Source organism: Prosopis cineraria, unplaced genomic scaffold (assembly GCF_029017545.1).
Source record: "Prosopis cineraria cultivar Desert tree isolate PC_DT_omini unplaced genomic scaffold, ASM2901754v1 PC13, whole genome shotgun sequence".
NCBI classification, from domain to species: Eukaryota; Viridiplantae; Streptophyta; class Magnoliopsida; order Fabales; family Fabaceae; genus Prosopis; species Prosopis cineraria.
The window spans coordinates 25729664-25754675 of NW_026555344.1; the positions used below are offsets into that span (position 1 = coordinate 25729664).

Below are 25012 nucleotides of genomic sequence, written 5' to 3' on the forward strand. Positions count from 1 at the left end.
GAGATAAGGTAGCTTTAATCTCAGATATATCGTTAGTGTGTTGGTCTAGAACCTGTTGAGTACTTTGAAGTAATGAGGATTGCATTTCCAAGTGGTGTTCCAAGTCACCAGCGTCGTTCAGTCGAGGACCGCGTCTCCAGCGGAGACATGGCCGGAGAGATGGCTCTGATACCTTGATAGAGGAAGAAGAGAATAAAGACGAAAAGAGAGGCTGATTTCATTCACACCCTCCACTGTACCCTAGATTCTCTATTTATAGAAGAATATACCCAAATACCCAAGTTACCCTTTTATACCTAATTTCCCTAATTATCCCCTTTTTATTGCTAACTCCCATATTCCCACGTATCAATTGGCTATTGACCAGAGCTCTAAGAGACTCCCATACACCACCATGCATTGCAACAACACAAGTTTCTTTCTTTATGCATTGGCACATGATGACATGCACATAGAGAAAAGGCAGGGGAAAAACACTTACTGACCTTTGGAGGTAAGGACTCTCTGTGCCTTACCAGTTGCTTGCATCACCTAGGGCACAGAACCCTAGATAATTGGAATCCCTTATCCCACTCTTCTCCTTTTCGGGTGCTTGAACCCTTCCAATATGCCTGCTGTCCTTTTACCTTCAGTACCATTCCTGGCCCCAGGGCCTATTTCTTCTATGAACTTGACCCATTTATTGACTGGGGCTCGTCATGGAGTGATTCTTTGCAATGAATTTCTAAATTGTTTCATGTAGTTTTTATGTTGTATCCATGCAGAAGCTCTTAACGGGTCTCATTGTGACCATGTGTTTGCTTTTTGGAAACTATTTTCTGGAATATATAGGGATAGAGCATATGATCATTCTTCCTAATGTTGAAATAAGTTGAGGAAGGTTGGAGAGAAGAGCCAAAACTCAAAGATTCAACAACTGTAACAACTAGAATTGGAAATTAGGAAATTGTTTGAGACAGAATGGATCAATTGGTCATTGCCTTTTATTTAACCTTCATCAGTTTAGCTGTCATTTTGTCATATCTTATTAGAATGTTATTTAACTTGATTGCTTTTCAGGATTAAACTCATTTATATCTCGACTTTCTACCATTTACAAGAAGACCGCTTCTATTAGTCATTGACAGTGAAAGCAGTGAGGCATTCAAGGAAGAATTACCTCTATTTTAGTATGCATAATGAACTTTAGGAATATGACATATGCTGGTGTAGAAACGCTAGCTTTACGCATAAATTAGGTGGGATGTAGGGGACATGGTGATTTTACACACACATACACTATCCATGTATTAATTAAAGCATTGTGCATAAAGAGGTGAGACTGATTTTTAAACACATAATTTATATATTCATTATAAGCTTGATGTGGAATACATGATGGCACTGGTTTAAACCCTGTAAAGAGTTATAAAATTAATTATTCGATGTTAAATTGCAACACACTATCATCACTGATTTTGGGTCTGTTATCATGCGGATATTTTATTGCATACATGAAGTTTTGACGGTCTTTAATCAGAGGCAATGGGAAAGGTAAAATTGCTTGTCTAGGTGAAGTCTTAAGTACTTTTGAAAATAGTCTTGAATAGAAGAAACATCAAATTGGGGGCTAGGTATAGTGTTCATAAATCATAATTGTATGTTCTTTCTCATTCAAACAAGCTGGATTAAGAAAGAAACATTGCATTGGGGGCTAGGTCTCTACGTCAAGTGTTCATATATCATGATCGTTTCCTTCTCATCCTAATATCAAGTTGGATTCATTTAGAACATTTGAAAATTGATTGGTCAGAGTCCAATTGCAGGCCATAGCTGGAAAGAGAAAGGAGAGTCAGTTGCTATGCTCCTTTCCTAGTTGTTTACCCCCAATTGCTTCTGCTGATTGGTCACGATATATACATGGGAGAGCCTGTTCACCATGTTTCTGCAGCTCCACTGCAAGCTTTCTGTCTGCTGCTTGGTCTTTCAGGCAATGAATATTGATATGGTGCTTAAAAAATGACCTTATTTTTTTTCATTTTACTATTTTTGGAGGTAGAAATTCTCCTCTCTGGGGGGGTCTCTTATGGAGTTCAATTTCCTTGTCAGGACACATACAACAAAGCTGAGAAGCTGCTTTCATCATTATTAAACGACTGGGGACTGGCTTTGGCAACAAGAGACATGCTTAATCCTGTTTGGGGACAGATTTTAGGTGATCCCTTCATAGGCGACTTCTTTTAAGGTATGAGAGGCCTTCCTTACGTTTCCTCTTATTTTATTTGTTTTGGGAATGAACGCTGTTGAACTGCATTATTTTTGACAAAGTATTGTTTATTGTTTGGAATAAATGCTTTGTTGAGCTCCATTTTTTTTTTTAACTATAAGCATAATCTTCTTATTATGCTGGTCGCTATTCATTGTACTTCATGATTAATGTCAGTTGATTGATGATTGATTTGTGGTTTGGAGAGTGAAAGAGCTTACTGTTTTGCTAACTTCTCTTCATTCTCATGCCAAGCTACGTCTTTAGTCAGTGGGAAACCTCTTCTAACTGAAATCCTACTTCTGGATCTGTTTACAAAACTTCTGGACATCATCGTTGATCACTTTGAGGGATAAAAGCCTCATCGTTGATCACTTCTGCACTTAGAGCTGCTTGACATTGATATTAAGCATCTCCAGATCCCTGGACAGCCATGCTTATCTATATCTTGAAGTATTTGGCTTCATTGCTTGGCCAAAAGATTTGCTTTCTCCTCTAAGATTTTTCGCTAGCAATTCAGGAAGTAGCACCTGAACTATCTAGTGTTTGAGATCAAGTAATAATGATTTGTGATAGAGGAAGAAGAGAAATATAGATGAAAAGAGAGGCTGATTTCATTCACACCCTCCACTGTACTCTAGGTACTCTATTTATATAGAATATACCCAAATACCTAGATTACCCTTTTATCCCTAATTTCTCTAATTATCCCTTTTTATTTCTAATTCCCATATTCCCACGTATCAATATACTCCCCCCTAAAAGAGATCCTTGTCCTCAAGGATTAGTACAAAGATGAAAAGTTAAAACCTATATCTAATATACGACTTGTTCTAGTGCCATCTTCTCTTGAGTGTTTGCAAATATCTCTGCTCTGTCTTCAACAATTAAGGAAAAGACCTGTGAATCTTGGCAACCGCGTGCACTGTTGTATTTGTCATCACACCAATAACACAAGCCCTTATGCCTTCGATCGTCCATTTCACTCTTTGAAAGTTGTTTTGAGGCCTAGAGGATGCCGAACTAGAGGTGCTGAAGGATGGGGTCTGTTTGAACTTATCTGCTAATGGGCTCGTGGTGGATATGGGCTTAGTAACTGGGTCATTAGTGGGACCTGGAACCTGATCATAATGGAGAAGGCAAACGAGAAGACCCAGATGAGTAGAACGAAGAGAACCCAGAGGAAGGCATGTGAGTTGGCGGCGTAGAAGGCGGAGCGTGGTCATGAATCGCTTTAATGGTAGCAAGTTGTCGTCTAGCCATCTTCATTGCACTGGCCAGTGTTGTTGGTTGGAGACTAAGGACGCCCTGTTGCGCGTCATTGCACAAGCCTCCGATGAAGCAATTTATGGCTGTTGCCTCTGACAAGTCAACTTTAGTAAGCAACTCATCAAATTTCTCCTCATATTCTTCAACAAAGTCTTGCATCTGCAGTTTTATATCCCCAAATTTGGTTTCCATTTCAATGAAAGTAGTCTTCCCAAGATATCTCATCTAAATGCCTCTATTTAGTGAAGGCTAAGTGCTAATGCAGGGCACGTTCTCCAAGTGGATGCTAAGAAGACGAATACGCTGGTCACGGGTGTTCTATCCATGTCAAAAATAGGCAACAGCGGTAAGCCCATCCTCAGAAATTATTGCTATCAAATTTGGGGAATGCGACTCTACTACTCTTGGTAGGAACAGAGTTTGAGTTGGGTGGTGTGGGAAGGAGACCTTGGAAGGACCCAAACTGAGGTGGTGGTGTGAAAATGGGGGGAGCGGGTGTTGAGGCAGAAGGGGTTGCTGGTCGAGAGATAGGGGGTGGTGGTGGGATTGCTATTGGGGGTGGAGGGACAGAGGTTGTAAGTCGAGGGAGAGCGACGGAGGGTGCTTGGGAAGGTGGCTAGGAGGGTTCACCGACTTGAAGTGGAGGGGAATGCAATGGTTGATTGGCTAGCATAGTAAGCTTATCAGAAATCTCCTTCATAAACTAAGATAAGGTAGTTTTAATCTCAGATATATCGTTAGTGTGTTGGTCTAGAACCTGTTGAGTACTTTGAAGTAATGAGGATTGCATTTCCAAGTGGTGTTCCAAGTCGCCAGCGCGTTCAGTCGAGGACTGCGTCTCCAGCGGAGACATGGCCGGAGAGATGGCTTTGATACCTTGATAGAGGAAGAAGAGAAATATAGACGAAAAGAGGCTGATTTCATTCACACCCCCACTGTACACTAGAATACTCTATTTATATAAATATACCCAAATACTCGGATTACCCTTTTTTCCCCTAATTTCCTTAATTACCCCTTTTTATTTCTAATTCCCATATTCCCACATTTCAATTTGTAATTTGAAATCCTATTTGCTTTAAGCTATATGAATCACTGGAGGAATCAAAAGGTAAACAGAATCGCAGATAAATTGCTGGAATACATTCCATAAATAGCAAATTGTATGATTTTCAATTTTTCATATTTTCAAGCAGCAAATAACTAATTACTCTGGAATCTCAAGTTTGCTCATGAATGACCCAATGTTGCAATTCTGACGGAAAACTTATTTGACTCCTTACTTGCTAATCTATTTTTTAATTTCAAGACTAAAATGCTGTGTTCCGTAACATGAAGTTTAAACACTTCAAATCCTGCTAGAAGATTTAGGACCAGTTTGTTGAAAAAAAAGAAAAAAATTATTTTGGTTAAGTTTAACGCTCGAGTTGTCCGGAGAAATTAAACTAATCATGAAGGTTTTGTTGGAAAAAAAAAAATTATCCATTTTTACTTCTTTTGATAAGTTATTACAAATAGCTTATCAAATAATGTGTTTTTTCCCCCAACAATCCCTCATGTGTTTAGTTTAAATTCGCATAACAACTTTCTCATGTTTAGTCCAATTAAATCACTTTTTTTAAAAAAAATCTTAAAACAAACTGGCTATTAGTTTACCCTTGAGGGAGATTATATGAATTTTTGTCAAGTGTCTTAGTTAATTTTTTATTTCACTTTCTATTTGGAGCAGATTCCTCTTTTGCCAGAGAGTGCTAACACTATATGCCCCGATCAACAATAAGAAGGAATTCCTTCCATTATGTGTCCCATCTCTTCCAACACCTGTCCTGCCTTCAGATTCTTCGTCACAGAGTGTAATTATGCAGTTAGCCAAGTTGTTTGGTGCCACTGAGAGATTCATATTCTCAGAGGAAACTGTTCTTCCTAAAAATGAGATGCCAACTCAATGAGGATCAGTTCTATGCAGATGCTTCAGATGTGTAATCTTATACAGCTTCGTTGTGTAGCTGCATCCATCATTATGGACTCTTATATTTGATCATGGGCGTTTGCTGGGAAAATAGTATTTAAGGTACAGGCTTGTTTGTGTTCCCTGAGTTTGAACAAGTATGTTTGGAATTTGTATTGGGTGTTTGTAAAACCATGAAGGTCCTCTTAAACACACTATACCCCAGAGAAGTGGCTTCTTTCCACTGCAGTGGGGAGAACACTACAAATTCGGACTGTCAAATTTAGATTTGATAGGTTTCTAAAGCACAGATTAATTTGTACTGTTAAAATTTGATCTAAATTGTTCAAATTTTTAGCGAAGGTGTAATGGAGAAACTGTAGTGGAGGGAAACGAGGTCTATTTGAGGAAAATGAAATTTTTTTTCTTTATTTTTTGGGACCAGCGGGGAAGATGGATGTTGCATGGATCTCCTAAGAATATTAGAAACCTACATGATCACTCGTAATTTTGAAGCGTACAAAATCCTCCCTTGTTAATAGAATTACGAGTTTTTGGATTTGTAAAAGCAATGATTCATAGTTCAATGGCTTAGATGGAGTTGAATTAGTGATGACTAAAATTTTACTTTTGGTTTGTATATTACAAATCACTTGCATCAACACACACACACACACGTTTGTATTGATGTATGGATGTAAGATAAATTTTGTAGTAATATTTACAATTAAAGTGAATAATTTCAGATTTTGAATTAATGCACGGGAAAATGTATCATAATGTATCATTTAATATGTTAAGCATGAAAAGTATCTTGCTAATTTTTGAAATTCGTCATCATCAAGTTATACATAAAACTGGCGTGACATAATATTCAAATTCAGACTATTTAAGCTTCAAATTGATCAATTATTGGTAATTAGCTTGAATAAACTAGTAAAGAAGTTAATTAGCTGATAGAAAATATGAGAAATATTATTTTAGAAAAAAAATATGTTGCTTTCGTGTTATTTAATAATTTTGTAAGTTTTTTTCTTGAGAAGGAAATCTTTATCTTTTTACTTTATTGATTTTATATTGGTAAGTTGTTAGGGTTTCTTTAAGGGAAAAGAAAAACAGACTAAACTTGCACTTGTAATGCATACTTGATGAATGAGAGAATATTTGATGGCGTTCAAATAGCTCTAACCCCCCCCCCCTCCATCTCTCTCATTCTGTCTCTCCCTCCTTTCCTCTGCTCTCCCTCTATGTTTCTATTTCTCTCCCTCCATTTGAATTTGTGCATCAATTTGATATCAAAGCTTGCTTCTGAGCATTCTTAGACTGTTTGACTTTGTGCAAATGCTTGTCATATCCCCAGTTTAATCAGAGGTTTCAAAAATGCTTTCAAAGAGGATCACATTACCGATCGAATCAATCTAAATCAAAACCTAAAATAACACACGGGAAAAGACAAATCAACAATTTAAATTGTCAACAACTCCAACCGAACACTTTGTAATTTCATTAGAACAAATTGCAACCATGACGAATGCCTGACCAGAAGAATCACTCTTCCAGCCAAACAAATCAATTGCCTCTTCACTAAAAAATAGATCAAATATTTTATTCAGGTCGCAAACGCAATCGCAATTATACAAGTTGGTAACATAAATGGACAGCTCCTGCAGAACAAACGGTACAACAGAGGAGTGAACAAAATTGTAGAATCTTGCACATCTAAATAAATCCCAGAATGTGAATTCTTAGTTTCAAACCGATGCCGTCTCTTTCAGAGACTGATCTTTTGATAATGTTTCCCAGTTAATCTGTCGGAGCATTTTAAATCTTTCATCCAGTGTAACGAATCCAACTTCTGGAGCCACAATACCAGTCACTCCTGCTTTATGGAGCAATATTATGCTAGCCCCCATGTCTTGGTCCATGAAGTTTTCCGGTCAATAAGAGTCGGAGAGGCATGAAAAGAGATTTTCCCTGAAAATTGCAAATGAACATAATTTCATTTATACTTGCTCGTGACCTCCCTTGTATTTCTTTCACACTTTCTACTGTTGTAATTAAACATGATAATTACTGTAACGGTAACTAGGATTATAAAATTATAAAATGCAATAGTTACTAGTTAATAGTTAATACTACCTCCATCCCACTTAAGACAATTTTGAAGGTGATTTGGTGTCCCAAAATACAAGACAATTTGACAAAAATAAGATTTCATTAAATATCCTTTTCCAATATTATCCTTCAACCATATACTCTCCCTCTAATGTTTCATTAGATGAAGGGTATTTTTTGGAATTTATATTTTTGTTTCGGAAAAAATAAAGTTACAAAATGTATTTAATAAGCTTTATTGGTATGTATAATTTTGCCTAAAATTGTCTTATAAAGTGGGATGGAGAGAGCACTTAGCAGTAACCTTTTAAAAGTTACTCCATCTAATCCTTAATTATTTGCTTGGTCTTTAATATAAGACACCTTATAAAACTTGATGAAGAAGCATTAATGAGTTGTTTTCAAAAATTCCCACATATCCAATAAGTTCATTTAGATGGCATGTTTGACTTTAATATTTAAAGGTAAGGTTATTAAATTTAATCAAGGGTAATTTGGGATTTCTATAATTTTTTTTTTAAATCAGGACTCTGAACTAATTTTAACCTTCTCAATCAGAATGATTTGATTAAAAATGTCTTATAAATAGGACTAAAAAGAGCATTAGCAAAGGTTGGTAGATGTTAGAAGTGCACATATCATGTTTCCAAAGAAGCTTAAGTAGATAATGAAATGAGGGGCATTGAAAAAGATGTTTTTGTAGGCTTTTTGGATCAGAATAGTCGAGTATCTCATAGCAATATGCGTAATATATACAGTGTACATGTATCAGTTATAAAGGAAAAAAAATAAAATCAGATCAAATCCCTTATTTACCCCCCCATATTCTTGGCTAATTACATCCCTATGAATGAGGAGTAATAAATAATAATTAATCTCTAATTTATCCTATTTCACACTTCCCCTTAAGTTGAATCATAGATGCTAATCATGTCCAACTTACTCATACAATTCTCAAATGCGGGTTTATGTAACCCCTTGGTCAACATATCTACTGTTTGAAAGTTTGTTAGGAGGAAAGTCAAACAAATAATCCCATGTACCTTCTCCTTGATAAAATGTCTATCAATCTCTACATGTTTTTGAACTCTCATGCTATACTGAGTTTAAACCCATAATTATGGCAGCCTTGTTGTCATAGTACAATTTCAGTGGTAGGTCTAACCTGACATGGATTTCTTCTAGCACCCTCTTTAATCATATTTCTTCCATTATACCTTGAGCTAAAGCCCTTAACTCAAATTCAGCACTACTTTTGGAGACAACTCTTTGCTTCTAACTCTTTCAAGTAACTAGATTTCCCCACACAAATGAAGAATAACCAAAAGTAGATCTTCTATTTGAATGATGTCCACCCCAATTAGCATTAGTGCATACTTCTATGGTTCTCCATTCTTGTTTTTGGAACAACAAGCCCTTACCAAGGGTGCCCTTTAAATAACTTAGGATCCTGTATGTCATGTCCATGTGTTTGTCCTTTGGCTCACACATATACTGACTAGCTAAACTCACTATGAAAGCTATATCAGGTCGTGTGGGAGAGGTAGATAAGTTTTTCGTACCAGCCTCTGATATCTCTCTTCATCAGCTGGTTTCTCTTTCTCCTCATCTTCTTCAACTAGTTCAGTTTCTTCATCGGAGTGTTATTCTGTTGTTCTAGATGCCTGCCTCTTCTTTGGAACAAAATAGGTCTTTCAACAGGTTTACACCCTAACATTCTTGTCTCTTTTAAGAGATCAAGTATGTATTTTCTTTGAGATACATATATTCCCTTCTTTGATTTTGCAACTTTCATTCCTAAGACGTATTTTAACTTTAAGGTCCTTGACCTTGAATTCTTTACTTAGTCCAATCTTGATTTTCATTATTTCCTCACTGTGCTCACCAAAGATAATTATATCATCAATATACACAATGAGAATACATCTCTTACCTCTCTCCAATTTGACAAACATGGCGTGATCTGATAGTGCTTGTTTGTAGCCCTGAGACTTTAGGACTTGTGAGAACCTATCAAACCACGCTTTAGGCCACTGTTTGAACCCATACAAGGATTTCTTTAGCCTACATACGTTATCACCTTTTCCTTTATCAAAGCTAAGTGACAAGGTCATATAAACTTCCTCTTTCAAATCTCCATTTAAAAAAGCATTCTTAATGTCCAGCTGGTGTAATGGCCAATCAAGAGTTGCTGCTATAAATAACAGCACCCTAATGGCCATAGGTGCAAAGGTTTCCTGATAGTTGATACCATATATCTGTGTGAATCCCCTAGCCACCAATCGAGCCTTCAATTTTTCGAGATTCCCATCTGCATTGTACTTTAAGGTGAACACCCACTTACAACTCACAAGCTTCTTGTTCGTTGGTTTATTCACAACTTCCCACCTCCCATTTTCTTCCAGTGCTTTCATTTCCTCCAAGACAGCTTCTCTCCATCCTGGGGATTTCAAGGCTTCTTGGATGTTATTCAAGATACCGACCTTATCAATGTTTTGCAATGAAGGCTTAATACTCAGGTGATAAGGATCCAAGTCAGTTGAGGAGACCTCTAATAACTTATCATCGTAGAAAGAAGAGGAAGATAGTTGAAACTGATGCTGTCATGCATGCTTTAAGGGATTTATCTGATTTAAATTAATTATTGCTGTTATTTTAATTGTTATTTGAATTGTTATTCTGTTTTAAGAATTAGTTGCCAAATAATAGGACCTCAAGGTTGTTAGGGAGGTTCCTACATAGTAGTTCCTAATTTTTAGGCTAGTATCTTGCATTATTTGAATCACTTAGTTGCACTCTTTTATTTTAAATATCCTAGCTCCCATACACAATAGGATAAGAATGAAGAAATAAACCCGTGACTCCTCTGGTGATTCTTCTACTTGGCTGTTAAGTTATTTAGAGTGAGATCCTTGCTCTAGCTAACTTAGTAGATTACTCTTCCTAATCCCTACTATTCTAAGTTCTTATCACCAGGAGATAAAGCTTCATATGTCACATGTTTCTGAATTGCGTGTTGTGTACAAACTGGGGGTTTCTTCTTGAGGGTAATGGGCATGTTCAAATCACTTTCTAATGCAATTGAATTCTCCCCTACATCATCATCTACAATTTTCGTGATATTCTCATTTCCCTTTGCAGAATCTTTCACCGAGTCTAAATAAGGGCCTGCCTTCAATATGAGAGGTGTAGTCCCTTACATCGCCCTTTGTTTGTATACTTTGAGCTCTTTCTCTGGGGCACTTATGTCCTCGTCCTCTACACCTGCATTTTCTTTTGCTTTTGGAATGAACAAAATAGACACAGGTTCAAGGAAAGATGAAAGAATGGGAACAAGAGAGTGAAATTCATTCCAGTTCTCCCCCTGAATTGAAGTAGTAGTATAGAAGGACTCATTTTTGGAGGTGACATCATGACTAACAAAGAGACGTTTGGAAAAAGGGACAAAACATTTATAACCTTTTTGAGAGAAAGAGTATCTAATAAACATACATTTTACAGCCCTAGGTTCAAGTTTGGATGTGGATTTAAGATGAACAAAGGCTAAACACCCAAATATTCATAATGGGAGGGGTTATGTAGGATAAGACCTTGCTTGGCATATGGTTGATAAGATAGGTGGCAGTTAGAATAGCATCACCCCAAAAAAAAATTTGGCATCTAAGTAGTAAACAAAGGCATGGGCAACTTTAAGTAAGTGTTTATTTTTCCGCTCGGAAATTCCATTTTGTTGAGGGCTATTTGCACAAGATATTTTATGAACTATGCCTCTTGCTTTCAAAAAATCACTCATTTTTGTTTAGGTATTCAGTGCCATTATCGGATTGAAGAATTTGTATTGAGGGGTGAAACTGATTGAAAATCATGCTATAGAATTCAATAAATATGGAGGTCACTTCAAATTTTTCTTTGAGTAAATATACCTAACATGCACAACTATGATCATCTATAAAGGTAACGAACCATTTAGCTTGAGTTCGGTTCGAAATACGCAAAGGGCCTCAAACATCACTATGAATAATCGAAAATGGTTTAGATGCTTTGCAATCAAAGCGCGAAAAAGAAGAAAGGTGATGTTTTGCCAATTCACAAGTGTTGCAATGAAAACTAGAAATTTTATTTGATGAAAATTGAGGAAACAAATGACTCAAATTCTGGACATTGGGATGACCCATTCTTTTATGCCATAACAAAATATCATTATTCTCAGAAGTGGACACAAGATTGCACCGAATTCGAGACCAAAGATTAATCATGGTTGATTCATCAAGGTAGAAGAGCCTGTCACATTCTTTAGTACTGCCAATCATCGTCCCCAATGATAAATCCTGAAAAATGCAATGGGTAGAAAAAAATGAGCACTACAATGGGCTTGCTCATTCAATTTGCTGATAGACAATAAGTTACAAGCTAGATATGGAACATGAAGTATTTGAATGTAATTGTAAAAATTTATGCTTCCCTTTCCAGCAATAGCAGAAGTTCCATTAGTAGTAACAATTTTTTCACGCCCACTGCATGGAAAATAAGATGGGAACAAAGTGGAGTTCGCAGTCATATGATCTAAGGCACCAAAATCAACAATCCATTGGGATTTATGAAAAGATACATTCAAAGCATAATTACTATTACCTTACTTAGCCACAGAAGCATTATGTATAGTCTAAGATGAAGCTTTTGATCATTGTAGATTATTTAACATCTCTAAGAGCTTAGTTAATTGGTCTCCATCGATAGTGGCCATAGAACTAGGTTTGTCTGAGGTATTGTCAGGAGTAGCTTGGTACCCACATGCCTTTCCTGTGCATGGTTTCCAGTCAGTAGGCTTCCCAAGGAGATCCCAACACTTGTGCTTTGCATTTCCAGCTTTCTTATAGTGATCACATGACACCTTCCCTTTTGTCTACTTCAATCCATCATCAAGACTTTTACTTGCCAAAGTAGAAGATTCAGAGGAAGAAGAAACTAAAGGAGAGTCATTAAGCATCACCTTTCGACAAGAAGCTTCTCTACGAACTTCAATAAAGGCATCACGAGTTAAGGGTAATGGAGAGCGAGCTAAGATTCTGCTGCGAACATCATCTAATGACTAATGAAGACCAGCCAAAAATTGAAACACCCACTCATCCTCAACATGTTTTTTGTACCTTGCAGCATCACAAGGATAACACCACTTCTCTTCTATGTTGAGATCAATCTCCTGCCACATTGCAACGAGTTCCAACCAGAACTCTGTGAGATCACGATCACCTTGTTTGATCTGCGAACTTCTTGTCTTCAGATCATATATTCTAGCACCATCCTCACCATCCGAATATGATTCTCAAACAACATCCTAGACATCTTTCACCATCGGTAAGAACATAAATGAGCATTGAACTTGTGAGGGCATGGCTATGATCAACCATGAAGCCACCATCGCATTTTCAGTCTCCCACTTCAACATGACCTTAACGTTAGACCTGTCTAGAGCAATAAAGGTACCGGTGATGAAGCCTAACACACCACAACCTGTGACAGCGAGTTTAATCACCTAGGCCCATTCATGGTAATTTTGCCCATTGAACTTTTCGGACACAATCAGAACAGAAGACCTATCGATGGCAAAGCTCAACCCGTGGGGAGCTCCACCTTGGGTGTGCAATGGAGGAATCTCAGCGCCGAGACCTATAGAAGAGGTTTTGGGGTTGCTAGACTTTGCTCTTTCCTCACGTTGAGCGTTGCGTTCTAAGTCATCCAGGTTAGAATTGCTGAGCTCTGATGCCACTTGCTAGGAATGAGGAGCGACTGCTTAGGAACAGGAAAAGAGGAGAGAAAGGCAAGAACAATGGAAAGACGTCGTATCTTAACTCAAAACCTCAAGGGTCAAGTTTATGGATCCTTCCTCTTTATTATATATTAGTTAATAAGTCCAACTTTATCCGATGTGAGACTTCCCACATCGTCTTATGTCCATTCACATTTGAATAAGATAACCCTAACAATCTCCCCCTCAAGTATGAGTCCACAAGCTTTACATATCAAAAACGCCCCAAACACCAAGTTCCATTGTTTTTTTTTTTAGGGCCAGCCCAATTTTCAGGCTTCAAACGGTGTGGTACACACAAGTCCCTATTACAATCAAGGCTAATCCCATTTTGCGCTTCAAACGTGTCTACAATAACTAGCTTACAGGTGCCAGGCAAAATCTGGCTTTGATACCATGTAGGCTTTTTGGATCAAAATAGTCAAGTATCTCATAGCAATATGTGTAATATATACAGTGTACATGTATCAGTTATAAAGGGAAAAAATAAAATCAGATCAAATCCCTTATTTACCCCCCATGTTCTTGGCTAATACATCCCTATAAATCAGGAGAAATAAATAATAATTAATCTCTAATTTATCCTATTTCACAGTTTTTATATCTTTTAATTTAAGTAAGAATACTGCAAAACAGACATTATTAAAAACATTTCAGTGACACGTGGATATATAATTTAGCTCACCTTGCGTTCAAGTGATTTGCCAAAACCCTTCACCCACTTCTGCCAGCCAGCATGACCTTCTTCAAGTGCGGCCATGACTTCACCACTATCATAGGCAGCCAAGAGGTTGGCTGAAAATTCAGAAAGCTTATCTTCTAAGATAGATTTAGCTTCATCACTGCAGGCCATATGTAAAAGGATGAGGTAACCTTGCTACAAACTGCAATGAGCTTAACAGTCAAAGCACTTATGGGTGGCACAGCCAAAAATTGACAAGTGCGTAACCAATCTTGGTTATTTTATCAGAGGTTGAGGTTAATGACAAACAGAAAAAGACAAAAGATTCCCTGAAAAGAATATAGACTTCACCTCTGTAAAGTAGAATGCAAGGGAAAAGATAGCAAGTTATTAAGTGCTTCGTCTGCATCAACTATCAAATCAATTCCATCCTTGAGTAGCTGGACCGCTTCCTGTAAGTTAAACATGTAACCAATATCATGTTGGTCAGCCATTTGGAGTAATGACATGCCTTCGGTGCACTAAACTGAATATAGTATTCCTCAAAATGAAAAAAAGCTCATGCTATCTATAACGGAAAATGAACCAGTCAAGTAAAGAGTCTCACATCAATGAAGGGCCCTGCAGATAGAGCTAGTATTCCTGAAGCCTTCCAGCGCTCTCCAATTAGATTAGTCAACTCTTCAGATGGAATGGCTCTTAAATGCTGACCATTCATCCATCTGTTTTTGAAAGATTATATCCATACACATAAGAATACAACGAAAAATTAGAAGACAATTAGTTAATTTGTTGTTTGAGGTTGCCAATAAAGAGTTAAGTGAAAATGAATGGTAGAATCATATATTTCCCCAGAATCCAAAACTCAAAACATATGAGTATCACACTTAAATGGCATTCAACCTAGATCCTCATGACATCATCAGGAATAAATGATGGAAATATGGATGGCACAAAATACAAATTAGTGTATAATAAGAAATTAAAGGGAACAAGATTTAAAACCCCATCCAGTAGGAAAAAAGGCAATTACCTTAACTTAGTGGAATCAAATATAGCACCACTTTTGTTAACACGCTCAATTGTGAATTTTTCAACTGACACATGAAATCAATCCCAAGTAATAAATTGTTTGAGCAGTAGTTTAGTACAACTAATACATGAGTATAATTCAAACAATTCACTAACCAAGTTTCTCGATGGTGAAAAATTCATCTTCCGTTCCATCACCCCAACCTAACAAGGCCAAGTAATTCACCATTGCTTGAGGTAGGTATCCCATCTCCCTGAACTGTGAGCAGATATTAGATTTTCACAAACATAATCCATATCATAGAAGAAGCTTTTGGAGAATAAACTAAGAAAATTAAGGAAACCAATCAACAGAGACCTCACAAATAATTGAATGCATATAAAATATGGAAATGATCAACACACCTGACCGACTGATGTTGCACCATGTCGTTTTGATAATTTACTACGATCAGGAGCTAGAATAAGAGAGACATGTGCAAAGTGAGGCATGCTGAATCCTAGTGCCTGCAAAAATCATTCATGCACAAATAAATTACACCCCGGTTAATTTCACATGTTATTCTAATGCTAGGACCTTCCACCATTTCTAATATTTTGGCGTCTAAAGCTGTGTGCTGTTTTATTTAAAAAAAAAACAAAAAAAAGATATCTTTGTATGATGCTGCAGTTTATTATTTCTGTTTAACTAGGCTTAATCTGTGTGGGGCGTAAAGTTTATTCTAAAAATTGCATGCAAATAGGGTAAAACAATAAATCTACAGTGCCTTCTGTGTTAATTATATACTCCCTCCACCCTATTTTATAAGATGTTTCTTGGAGTGATTTGATGTCCCAAAATATAATATGCTTTGACAAAAATTATGATTTGCTAATTGAGCTCATTCCAAAATTACCCCTCATTATTTCACTCCTTAAATATATTTCTTTCTCTCTCCCATACCAAATAAATGGTAGTTTTGAAAGTTTATATTTTTTTTGGGACAAATTAAGATTCCAAACTAAATTTGATTGACTTTATTGGTATTTGCAATTTTATCAAAAAAAAAATCTCAGTAAATGAGGCAGAGGGAGTATGTATTTTGGTTCTGTTTAATGCAGGATTTCTTGTTTTTTGGCAACTATCAGTTTGCAAGCCATCTTACAGGAAGAGTTATGAATAAATTAGAAATATTTTTGCCTCTTGACAGTGTAACCAATTTAAGAATTTTGACTTCAGATTTTGCTGGTGTATATTCTAGTAAATCTTGCTTTCATTTCATTGTCCCTGTTATGAATAAATTAGAAATATTTTTGCCTCTCCACAGCATACCCAATTTAAGAATTTTGAATTTAGATTTTGCCAGTGTATATTCTAGTAAATCTTGCTTTCATTTCATTATCCCTTCTCCTATGATGGTGTTCCAATTTAAAAAAAAAAACCCTCTCAAAATTTAAAAGCCACACCAAAAGACAAATTTTTTAATTGGACAACAGCAATCAATAGTCAATAATTAACATAAATGGCATATTGCAATTTGTGAACCCAAGTATAATAGTCGTGCATAGTGCACTGCAGCTCATTCAACAGTGTCAACTGGCCGTTTTCTTGTGGAATTAAGTTGTTCGGCATTCTTGGTGAGAACTGGTTATGTTTACAGGACTTAGACCAGTTTCTCCTTACACAGGGAGTAAAAAGGATGGAGGAACCTTGTGGCAATAAGCAGTTCATGAATTTGTAATGTATGGCTAGAGCTGGATGCTTATTTTTTCGAAGTGCTCCATTGTATGACCTCTGGACAAGGGTTTCTATTTGCAGCTTCACTGAAGCAATCGACTAAAGCAGTCTCTATGGGCAGTGTTCCTATTGGATATGCTGAAGCGTTTTAGCTGTATGATTTACTTTCTTTTTCAATTTAACTTGTTTCTATCCCAAACTTTGTTTTATTTTGAGAATGCCAAATCTCTTCATATGTATCTTTCTTATCCATCTGTAAGTTCCACTGTCATCCAGAAAAAGTAAATAAATAAAAACAAAAGACTGCTTTTTTTAAAGAAAGTAACAATAAAAAAACATTTTGATCAGATTTTGGGTTACAGCCCAAATAATTAAATATTTTGAATTGATTTGGGGCAGCACAACTGGGCTCAATAAAACTTTTGGGTTTTCAGTAACAAAAAAGTTTTCTCAAGAACAGATACTGAATACGCCCTCTGTTGTTTGTGTTAAATTTAAATATTTTATAGTTACAATTCTTTTTTTATAAAACCAAAATTTAAGCTTAGTCTAAGAAATAAACCAAAGTGACTGTTTGGAGACATTCTACTTTCTCATGATTTATGTGTAGTCTATCAACCTGATAGGCGTCCATTGCTTACTTATTCTAGGAGTATCACGTTAGAACATATTCCTTGTCAACCTCCACTTCAGCAGGGAGAGTAGTTGCAGCATGAGGGAGCGGAGAGCACAGAGCTGCAACATGGAGAATGAGGTTACAGTTATTCCTAGATCATGTTGGCACTTAATAGTAGGATGTTATTTGGAGGGGATAGTTATTATTTTTATTGTCTATGTATCTGAAGGTAGTTATGATGTACAGACTCACTTTTGATTAATCAGAGTTCTATTTGCAGAGATTCTCCCGGTCGTGAGAGCTATTGAATGAGATACTTGCTTAGTTCCCTCTAATAGAACTTTGGATCAAAGACTTACCTATATATGTGGATCTAGCCTTTTCGTATTCAAAAGAAATATACCAATTAACCTCATTTAATCTGGGGTTGGCTAAATATTTCAGAAAGAAAACATTGCAGAATATGTAAAAATTTTAGACAAAATATCTTCTATGAAAGAACAACTATAGGGCGTGTACTTGCCTTGTATATTAACGCCTGCCTCAGTGTGTTTGGTAAATGTTCCTCCGCCCTGCATTCTCAAAAGTTTCATGGAATTAACAGCGATCAAATAATCATATTGAAAAATGGAATTGCCATTGATAGCTGAAACATATCAGGGATAACAAAAAATAATTGACTAAGAAATTTTCAGATTAAATTCTTAATTTGATCCCTAAAAAGTATCAGTCCTAAGTTTCCCCTAATATATATATATATATAATGTACAGTTGATTCCTCAATTTTCTTGATTTTGGTGCAGCATAGTCCTTTTTTGATCTAACAATGAACTGTATTGATTCCAAATAAATAAAATTCGGATTAAACTATAAACTACTCTCTACTCAGGACATTCTAATCAGTGATATTTTTCAGGCACTAAAATGTGATTTAGTCAAATTAAAATAACTACCTGATAACGTGGGAAATAGCCATGGTTGCATCATCCACCGTTACACAAAAATTGTAAACAGGCTGACCGTTGCTTCTCATGATCACAAAATCTCCAAGGGTATCCAAATTCCAACTAACCTTCAAGACACTACCAAAGTTAATACCTAGTCAGAGTTCTACTAATAGACATGTCAGAAATTTGTCCTTCTCTTTCTATCATAATTTGTCTACACAACAGTAAAGACTAGCACTTTTTTTCATGTATGAGAATCCAATTTTTTAAGACAGTCTGAAACCTCACTTCTAGGGGAAAAACGTGCAAAATATAAGATAAAGTATTATGGAAAATTATGCAATGGGGCATACCAATATCAAAATACAAAAGGAAAAAAATCAGCAACCACACAAATCAGATGCACCAATAAGTGTTATCATTTGCCTGTTTTAAAGTTGGCAATCCATAATTCATCAACACAAGCATAGAATTTGGCATTTAGTTTAACGGAACTAATAAGTAGACAATGATGAAAAATGGATGACAAAACTCACTTCACCTCTGATGAGATCATTAATTTTTAAACTTCCTTTTGGAACACGAAATCGGTATGTGTAAGGGATCCCCTTTTCCAGCTCTTCTTGCACTTCCTCGTCACTTGCACTGGCCCATTTACCAGTGTATACCGGAGGCAGTTGCTGTAGTTTAGCAATCTCCTTCATTTTTTCTAATTCCTGATAAGATCAACATAAATCAAGAAGTATTCATGGGGCAATTGCAATCAAGCAATCAAGCATCAACAAATTGCAGAATACAAAAATAGCAAACTTCTAAGCCATGGCTTCAAAATCCCTTACTATCATCTCAATTACCAGTTGGTGCTTAAAAGCAAACAAGAAACCTGCTTTCACCAGAAAGTTATAAATCAACTTTATAAATCAACTGATATTACAACCATGTTCATGGAAGCAAAAGGTGTGTTTGGGTTAATATAGAAAACAATTGTCATAAAGTCAATCAACAAGATACTTGGTCAAATCTCAAAATATCCCCTTATCTTTACTCATCTAACTATGCATCATCCAACATGTCATGATTTTCAAATATTAATCAAACTCCAATTTCTTCACCCTCCTCATCTGTTTGCCAATCAGTTTCTTCTCAAACACCTAAATCAAGTTTGCAAACCTAAATATTTACCAACATTACAACTCTTCTGAACCAACTCATAATTCTTCCCCAAGTCCCAAAATATTGATAATTATGCAAAATAATTCCTTGATTTGAAATTTGACTCTCCTTAGTGATAGCCACTTCAAGAAACACCTCTCAATTGAAATCACTTGGTGTAAAAGAAACACCCACCCCCCAAGAAATGAATCTCCTTATTGCTTTGATTTCTTCACCCAACAACATTCTTCCTCAGATTGATATAAAGCTCACTTTATTGCTCAAGCCTTCTCTCAACATGGCATCCAAATGTACTCTCCAGTCTCCTGAAGTCAAAAACCCCCCAGCAATAAAAATTCTTCTCTTAGATTACCATACAAATAGGTTCTTTGGAAGCCAAACTTGAAGAATGTTTTTTCTTCACCGAATTCTTACAAGGAGTTATTCATTGGAAGTTTGCTCGTTGTGTTTGCAAGATCCAAGAAACTCCTTATGGCTTCAAGCAAGCTCCACAAGCTTGACTTCATAATTTTGAAACATATACTCGATCCCTTGGATTTACAGGTAAAATATCAGATTCTTCTATGTCTGTTTACTACCATAGTAATGAAATGGCTGCAATAATTTTATACTTTGATGATACTTGTAACTATACATATAGTTTATTTATTAATGAAAATCATCCTTCTCATAAATTTTATTATTTTATAAAAAAAAATGGGGAATCAACTGAAATCTAATGATATTTCTGAAAGTCCATTGTTAATCACTTGTTTAAGTTAAATCCAACAAGTCAAAGTGCACTAAACAGATATTTTGAAACACAAGATGAGTTCCCACATAAAATGTGACAAGAAAAAGTTCAGCATTGCCATGAAAAAAGATTCGCAGCTAGAAGTCGAATACCTCATTAGAGCAGAAGCAGCGAAAGACATCACCAGACTGCAAAAGTTTATCAGCATAATGTTGGTACAAAGAATTCCTCTCAGACTGCCTATATGGTCCATAATCTCCACCAACACCAGGACCTGAAAGGTTCACATCCTAGAATTATGAATAAATGTCCACTAAGAGAGCTTTGAGAGGGGGGAGTTCTACTAAGAGAGATACCAAACATGGTACGAACTCAAGTAGATCCAGGAACTGGTACATTCCAAATTAAGAGTGAACTATGTATTGCAGCATATACCTTCATCCCAATCAAGACCAAGCCAAGAAAGATCTTTCAACATGGCTTCCTCAGACTCCTTTGTAGACCTCTCCAAGTCAGTATCTTCAATTCTCAAAACAAACTTCCCGCCTTTGGACCTGAAAACACATCAGAACAATGCGGGGAAAGGAAAAAGAGGAAAAAGAAGGGGGGGGGAAAAACCGACACTAAATCCAACCTAGCAAACAAGTAATTAAACAAGGCTGTTCGCGCCCCACCAACATGAAGGTTCCCAGTAGGTGAAGGTGCAAATCGAACGCGAACTGCTCCTTCGGCTCTCTGCTCAGGAACAGAAAAGGCAGAGACTGAAAAGCTCCTTCGGAAGTGGATGACTCTTCGCCTGTAAAAGAGATTAGACTGATGTAGAATCGGAGGCGCAATCTCAAAGGGAAAAGCCCTTATCTTTGTCCATGGTGATCCTCCCAAGATCGCCATGCGCATGCTCCGCTGATGTGCAGAAACAGGACCAAATCAAACATTGATGATAGCCATGAGAGAAAGAACGAGATTCAAAAGAACATAATCAGAATTCATGTAATGGCAAAAGACCAACCAACCTGCTAGACAACGGCGTTCTATACCGCGAGAAGGGGCGCGGGATGTTGAAGCTTGCACTATCTGAACAGACCGAGGGCTAAAACGATAAGAGGAAAATGGAAATCGGTGGAATCACCCGGGGAAGAATGCAACTATAGCTTGCCAGACAAATATTATTATTAATATTATTGCCATTGCTGCTTAATACTCAATTCGCTTAAAAATTTTTATTTTTAATGATATTTTTGCAGATTAGAAATATATAAATGCTAAAATATACTAAATTCTTAGGACAATTGTATATAGAGTCAAAAAATAAAAATAGAGCCCAATAAAATGCCCATTTAAACCTGTTTTTTAAAGGTTTGAATTAAAAAAGTAATTTTTTTTAAAAAAATTGAGCTTTAAAATCTGATCCTAATAAACTATAAAAAAAAGGCTCAAGCAATTTTTTAAACTCGTTTTACTTTTAATCCTAAAAAATAAAATATTTTTTAAATTTTTTAAATAGAATTTAAATTTTAGAATATAAGTTTAAACTTTAATATAAAAATTTATATTATTTATTTTTAATTTTTGAATATTATAACTTATATTTAAAAAATTATAAATTATTATAATTGAAAATTATAATTTTTAAAAATTTAAAAAACAAACAAACTTATAAGTCTAGCCTTGACCCCTGTTAAAATAGTTGGGTTCAGAAAATGATAATTTTTCTTAAGCTATTAAAAGCTAAGTCCATAAAAATTAGGATCACTCGTTTCTCATTTCATTACATATGACCTCATTTTTTTAAAGTCCACAATTAACTTTGATAACATTTTATTTAAAGATTCTACCGAACAAGATTAATTGCAGGCTTTAACAATAAGAGAAAAATGGAGTGCGACGTGAAGAATGCAACCTAAAAAGGATTAAAGATTTAAAATTTACTCCTTTTTTTTTGGAATGAAAAGCTGCAATGTTCTCCTTAAATATATTTTTTTAAAGAGCAATATTTTTCCTATATTAATTGTCCATTAATTTGACTGTTAAATAATCTAAAAAATTATAAAAAATAACGCAAAAAATTATAGAAAAATGATCCAAAAGATTAGATAAAAGGACCTTAATAAAAAAAATTAATATTAATTAAGTCTCTTAAATTACGAATAAATTATAATGGATTGATATTATTTCTTACCCATATAAAAAAAAACAAAATATCATTTCAATCAATCATTTTGACTGGCTACTAAGGTATTGTTTGGGAGGTTTTTGGGATAGAATGAAATAGAGTAAAATGGTTAAAAATTTTATATCATTATCTGAAATAATGTTTTAAAAAATGAGTGGAATGGCTTGGAATGACTTTTCAAGTCATCTTTAGCCATCCTAAATCCAATTTTTCCTACCCTAATTTGGGGGTTGAGAATATAATGGTTTTATATAAATAACATTTTTACATAATTATTCCCATCTTTCTCATCTCTCCTCACTCTTTCACTCCATTTCATCTTAAAATTGAAAAACATAATTATAGCTAACTCAAACATATTATTCCCTCTATTTAAAAATATAAAATATTTTTTGAGGAGTTGGATATTTAAAAATGCAAGGCTTTTTTAGTTTTTCAAGATGTAATTATTGCCTTTTTTTTAAAATGCTCCTATTGATAATAACTTTATATTTATTTTAGAGTGTTTAATAAGAATAAATATAAAAGAGATGGTTAGTTAAAAAGTAGGTAACTACTTTAATAAAAAATGAGTTTCAGTTAGAAATGCCTTATATTTTTGAACGAAGAAAGTAATTTTATAATAATTCTTAAACAATGATTAAATAAATAATTCATTCCTCTAATATAACTCTCAAATAATGAAATATTCCATTCCACTCCCCTATGTTCCAGTAATACTTTAATATTTGAGAATTTAGATATTATTATTATTTAAAAATCTTCGCACATAATTTACAAGTTAATTTTTCAGATATACAAATTTATGAAGAAGAACTTATTAATTTTAGAAAAAGACTTATAATTTATTACACCATTTTAATTTACAAATTATGTATAAATTTCAAAAAAAAAACTTGTTGCATTGTTAATATTTAAAAAATTATGTATAAATTTTGGATGAATAATTATAAATAATAATATTTAAATTATTAAATATTAAATTGTTTAAATATTTTTACAGGATTTTATGAAAATAAATAATATTTTTTTTAATTAATTAGTGACAGTGTTGGTGATTTGGCACCCGGTAGTTAATCAAAGTGTTGGTTAAAATGATATTTTCATATTTTATATGGGTATAAAATAACATTAATATATTGAAATTTATTTATAATTTAAAGGACTTACTTGGCATTAATTTTCTTATAAGATTTTTTTATATAATTTTTGGGTCCTTTTCTATAAATTTCTAAGTCCTTCTCTATAATTTCTTAGATCAACTAAAAATCAAATCAACAAATATTTACATAGGGACAATATTGCTTCTTAAAAAAATATATTTAGGAGAGATATTATCCCACGCTTCACTATATGATATCCCCTGCTTTTAAAAAAAAGTTTTGGTATAAATTAGGACTTCAACCAAAAAAAATGTCACTTTACTTGCTTAAAAAATTTAATTATCTTTATTAATTAATATGATATAAATATTAGTATGAAAAATATAACTAATGGAAATATGAGATGGATACTTTGTTATTTATATAAGGCTATCGTGCTCCTTCAAGATTCAAGAATAGGGTTAAATGTTGGATCATATGTTTTGATGATTACAAAACTAAAAAAAGAGGTATTTATTATGTGTGCAGATATAAATAATTATAGATGAAAACAAAATTTCAAGAGCATAAAGAATCAAGAGAAGATGAAGATGTTTATAATAAGTTATTTAAATTCTCTTAGATTCAATGTGAAAACTTTGAGAGCTTAATCATTTTTTATAATCATTAAAATGAATGCATCTATGTCTCATTTATAAGCATTAAGACTCATCTAAGTGTATTAAAGCTTACAAACAATGTCTTTTTTGTTTGTTAAAATTCATAATGGCTAATTGCAGTATGGTACAGAATCATGCGTGATTCTGCAAGTCACTTATGAGAATCTATAGGTTAGGCACACTGACTAAAGAATCACATCAGAGTCAAGAAGTAATTCACATGTAATTTGTCACTTGTGTTATGTGATGCCTTAAGTATTGCTTCTATATGTAAAATCATGGTTGAGAGCCATTGTTGTCTACACAAGTTTTAGCAACTATGTTTCATTACTTTGTATCAAAATGCAGTTTCATGTGTGAGTCTGATTGTAGCCACGCGTGATTTGTCACCCATTGCACAATCATATTTTGCCTTATTAAGTCTTAAGACATCTCAAGACAAGTTCAATTTGTTCACTTGTATGATCATTGATTCACAAATCCATATTTCTTGGTCATGCAAAATCTCGCTTGAGTTATATGCAGTTTCACACGTGAGAATAAACCCAGACTAGCTTGTGCATTATTACCTGCAATTTCAGGCATGAATGAATATGTGATCCACGCGTGATTTGTCATCCCGTATAGAGTAAGTCTGAATTTGGTTATTTCATGTGTGATAACCTTTTGATTCTACACAAGTTTTGTTCACAAGAATTGGCTTTAGCATTCTTTCAACCATTTCACACATGAGATGAAAGAGGTTTCAATATAATTTATCATACATAATTGATGTTGGCTTCTTATGTGCAAAA

The 25012-nt window shown here is 34.8% G+C and overlaps 1 protein-coding gene and 2 long non-coding RNA genes across 3 annotated transcripts; 1 reads left to right on the top strand and 2 right to left on the bottom strand.

The window, feature by feature from the left end:
* The first annotated feature begins 2184 nt into the window (after positions 1-2184).
* On the top strand, positions 2185-6220 carry LOC129290991 (uncharacterized). The gene is made up of 2 exons (XR_008588599.1): positions 2185-2224; positions 5244-6220. It is a non-coding gene; the product is annotated as an uncharacterized LOC129290991 (long non-coding RNA).
* A 690-nt stretch (positions 6221-6910) lies between these two features.
* On the bottom strand, positions 6911-21437 carry LOC129290990 (glutamate--tRNA ligase, chloroplastic/mitochondrial-like). The gene is given in 15 exon segments (XM_054928061.1): positions 6911-7378; positions 7380-7436; positions 14069-14225; positions 14417-14517; positions 14673-14787; positions 15099-15162; positions 15254-15356; positions 15503-15604; positions 17954-18002; positions 18384-18502; positions 18914-19093; positions 20436-20557; positions 20719-20837; positions 20918-21186; positions 21297-21437. Coding segments are annotated over 14 exon segments (1716 nt in total). The 5' UTR covers positions 21181-21186; positions 21297-21437; the 3' UTR covers positions 6911-7213.
* Positions 11673-14058, bottom strand: LOC129290992 (uncharacterized). Its single transcript, XR_008588600.1, has 2 exons — positions 12210-14058; positions 11673-11905 (listed from the first exon to the last, which is right to left on the bottom strand). It is a non-coding gene; the product is annotated as an uncharacterized LOC129290992 (long non-coding RNA).
* Positions 21438-25012: the final 3575 nt, after the last annotated feature.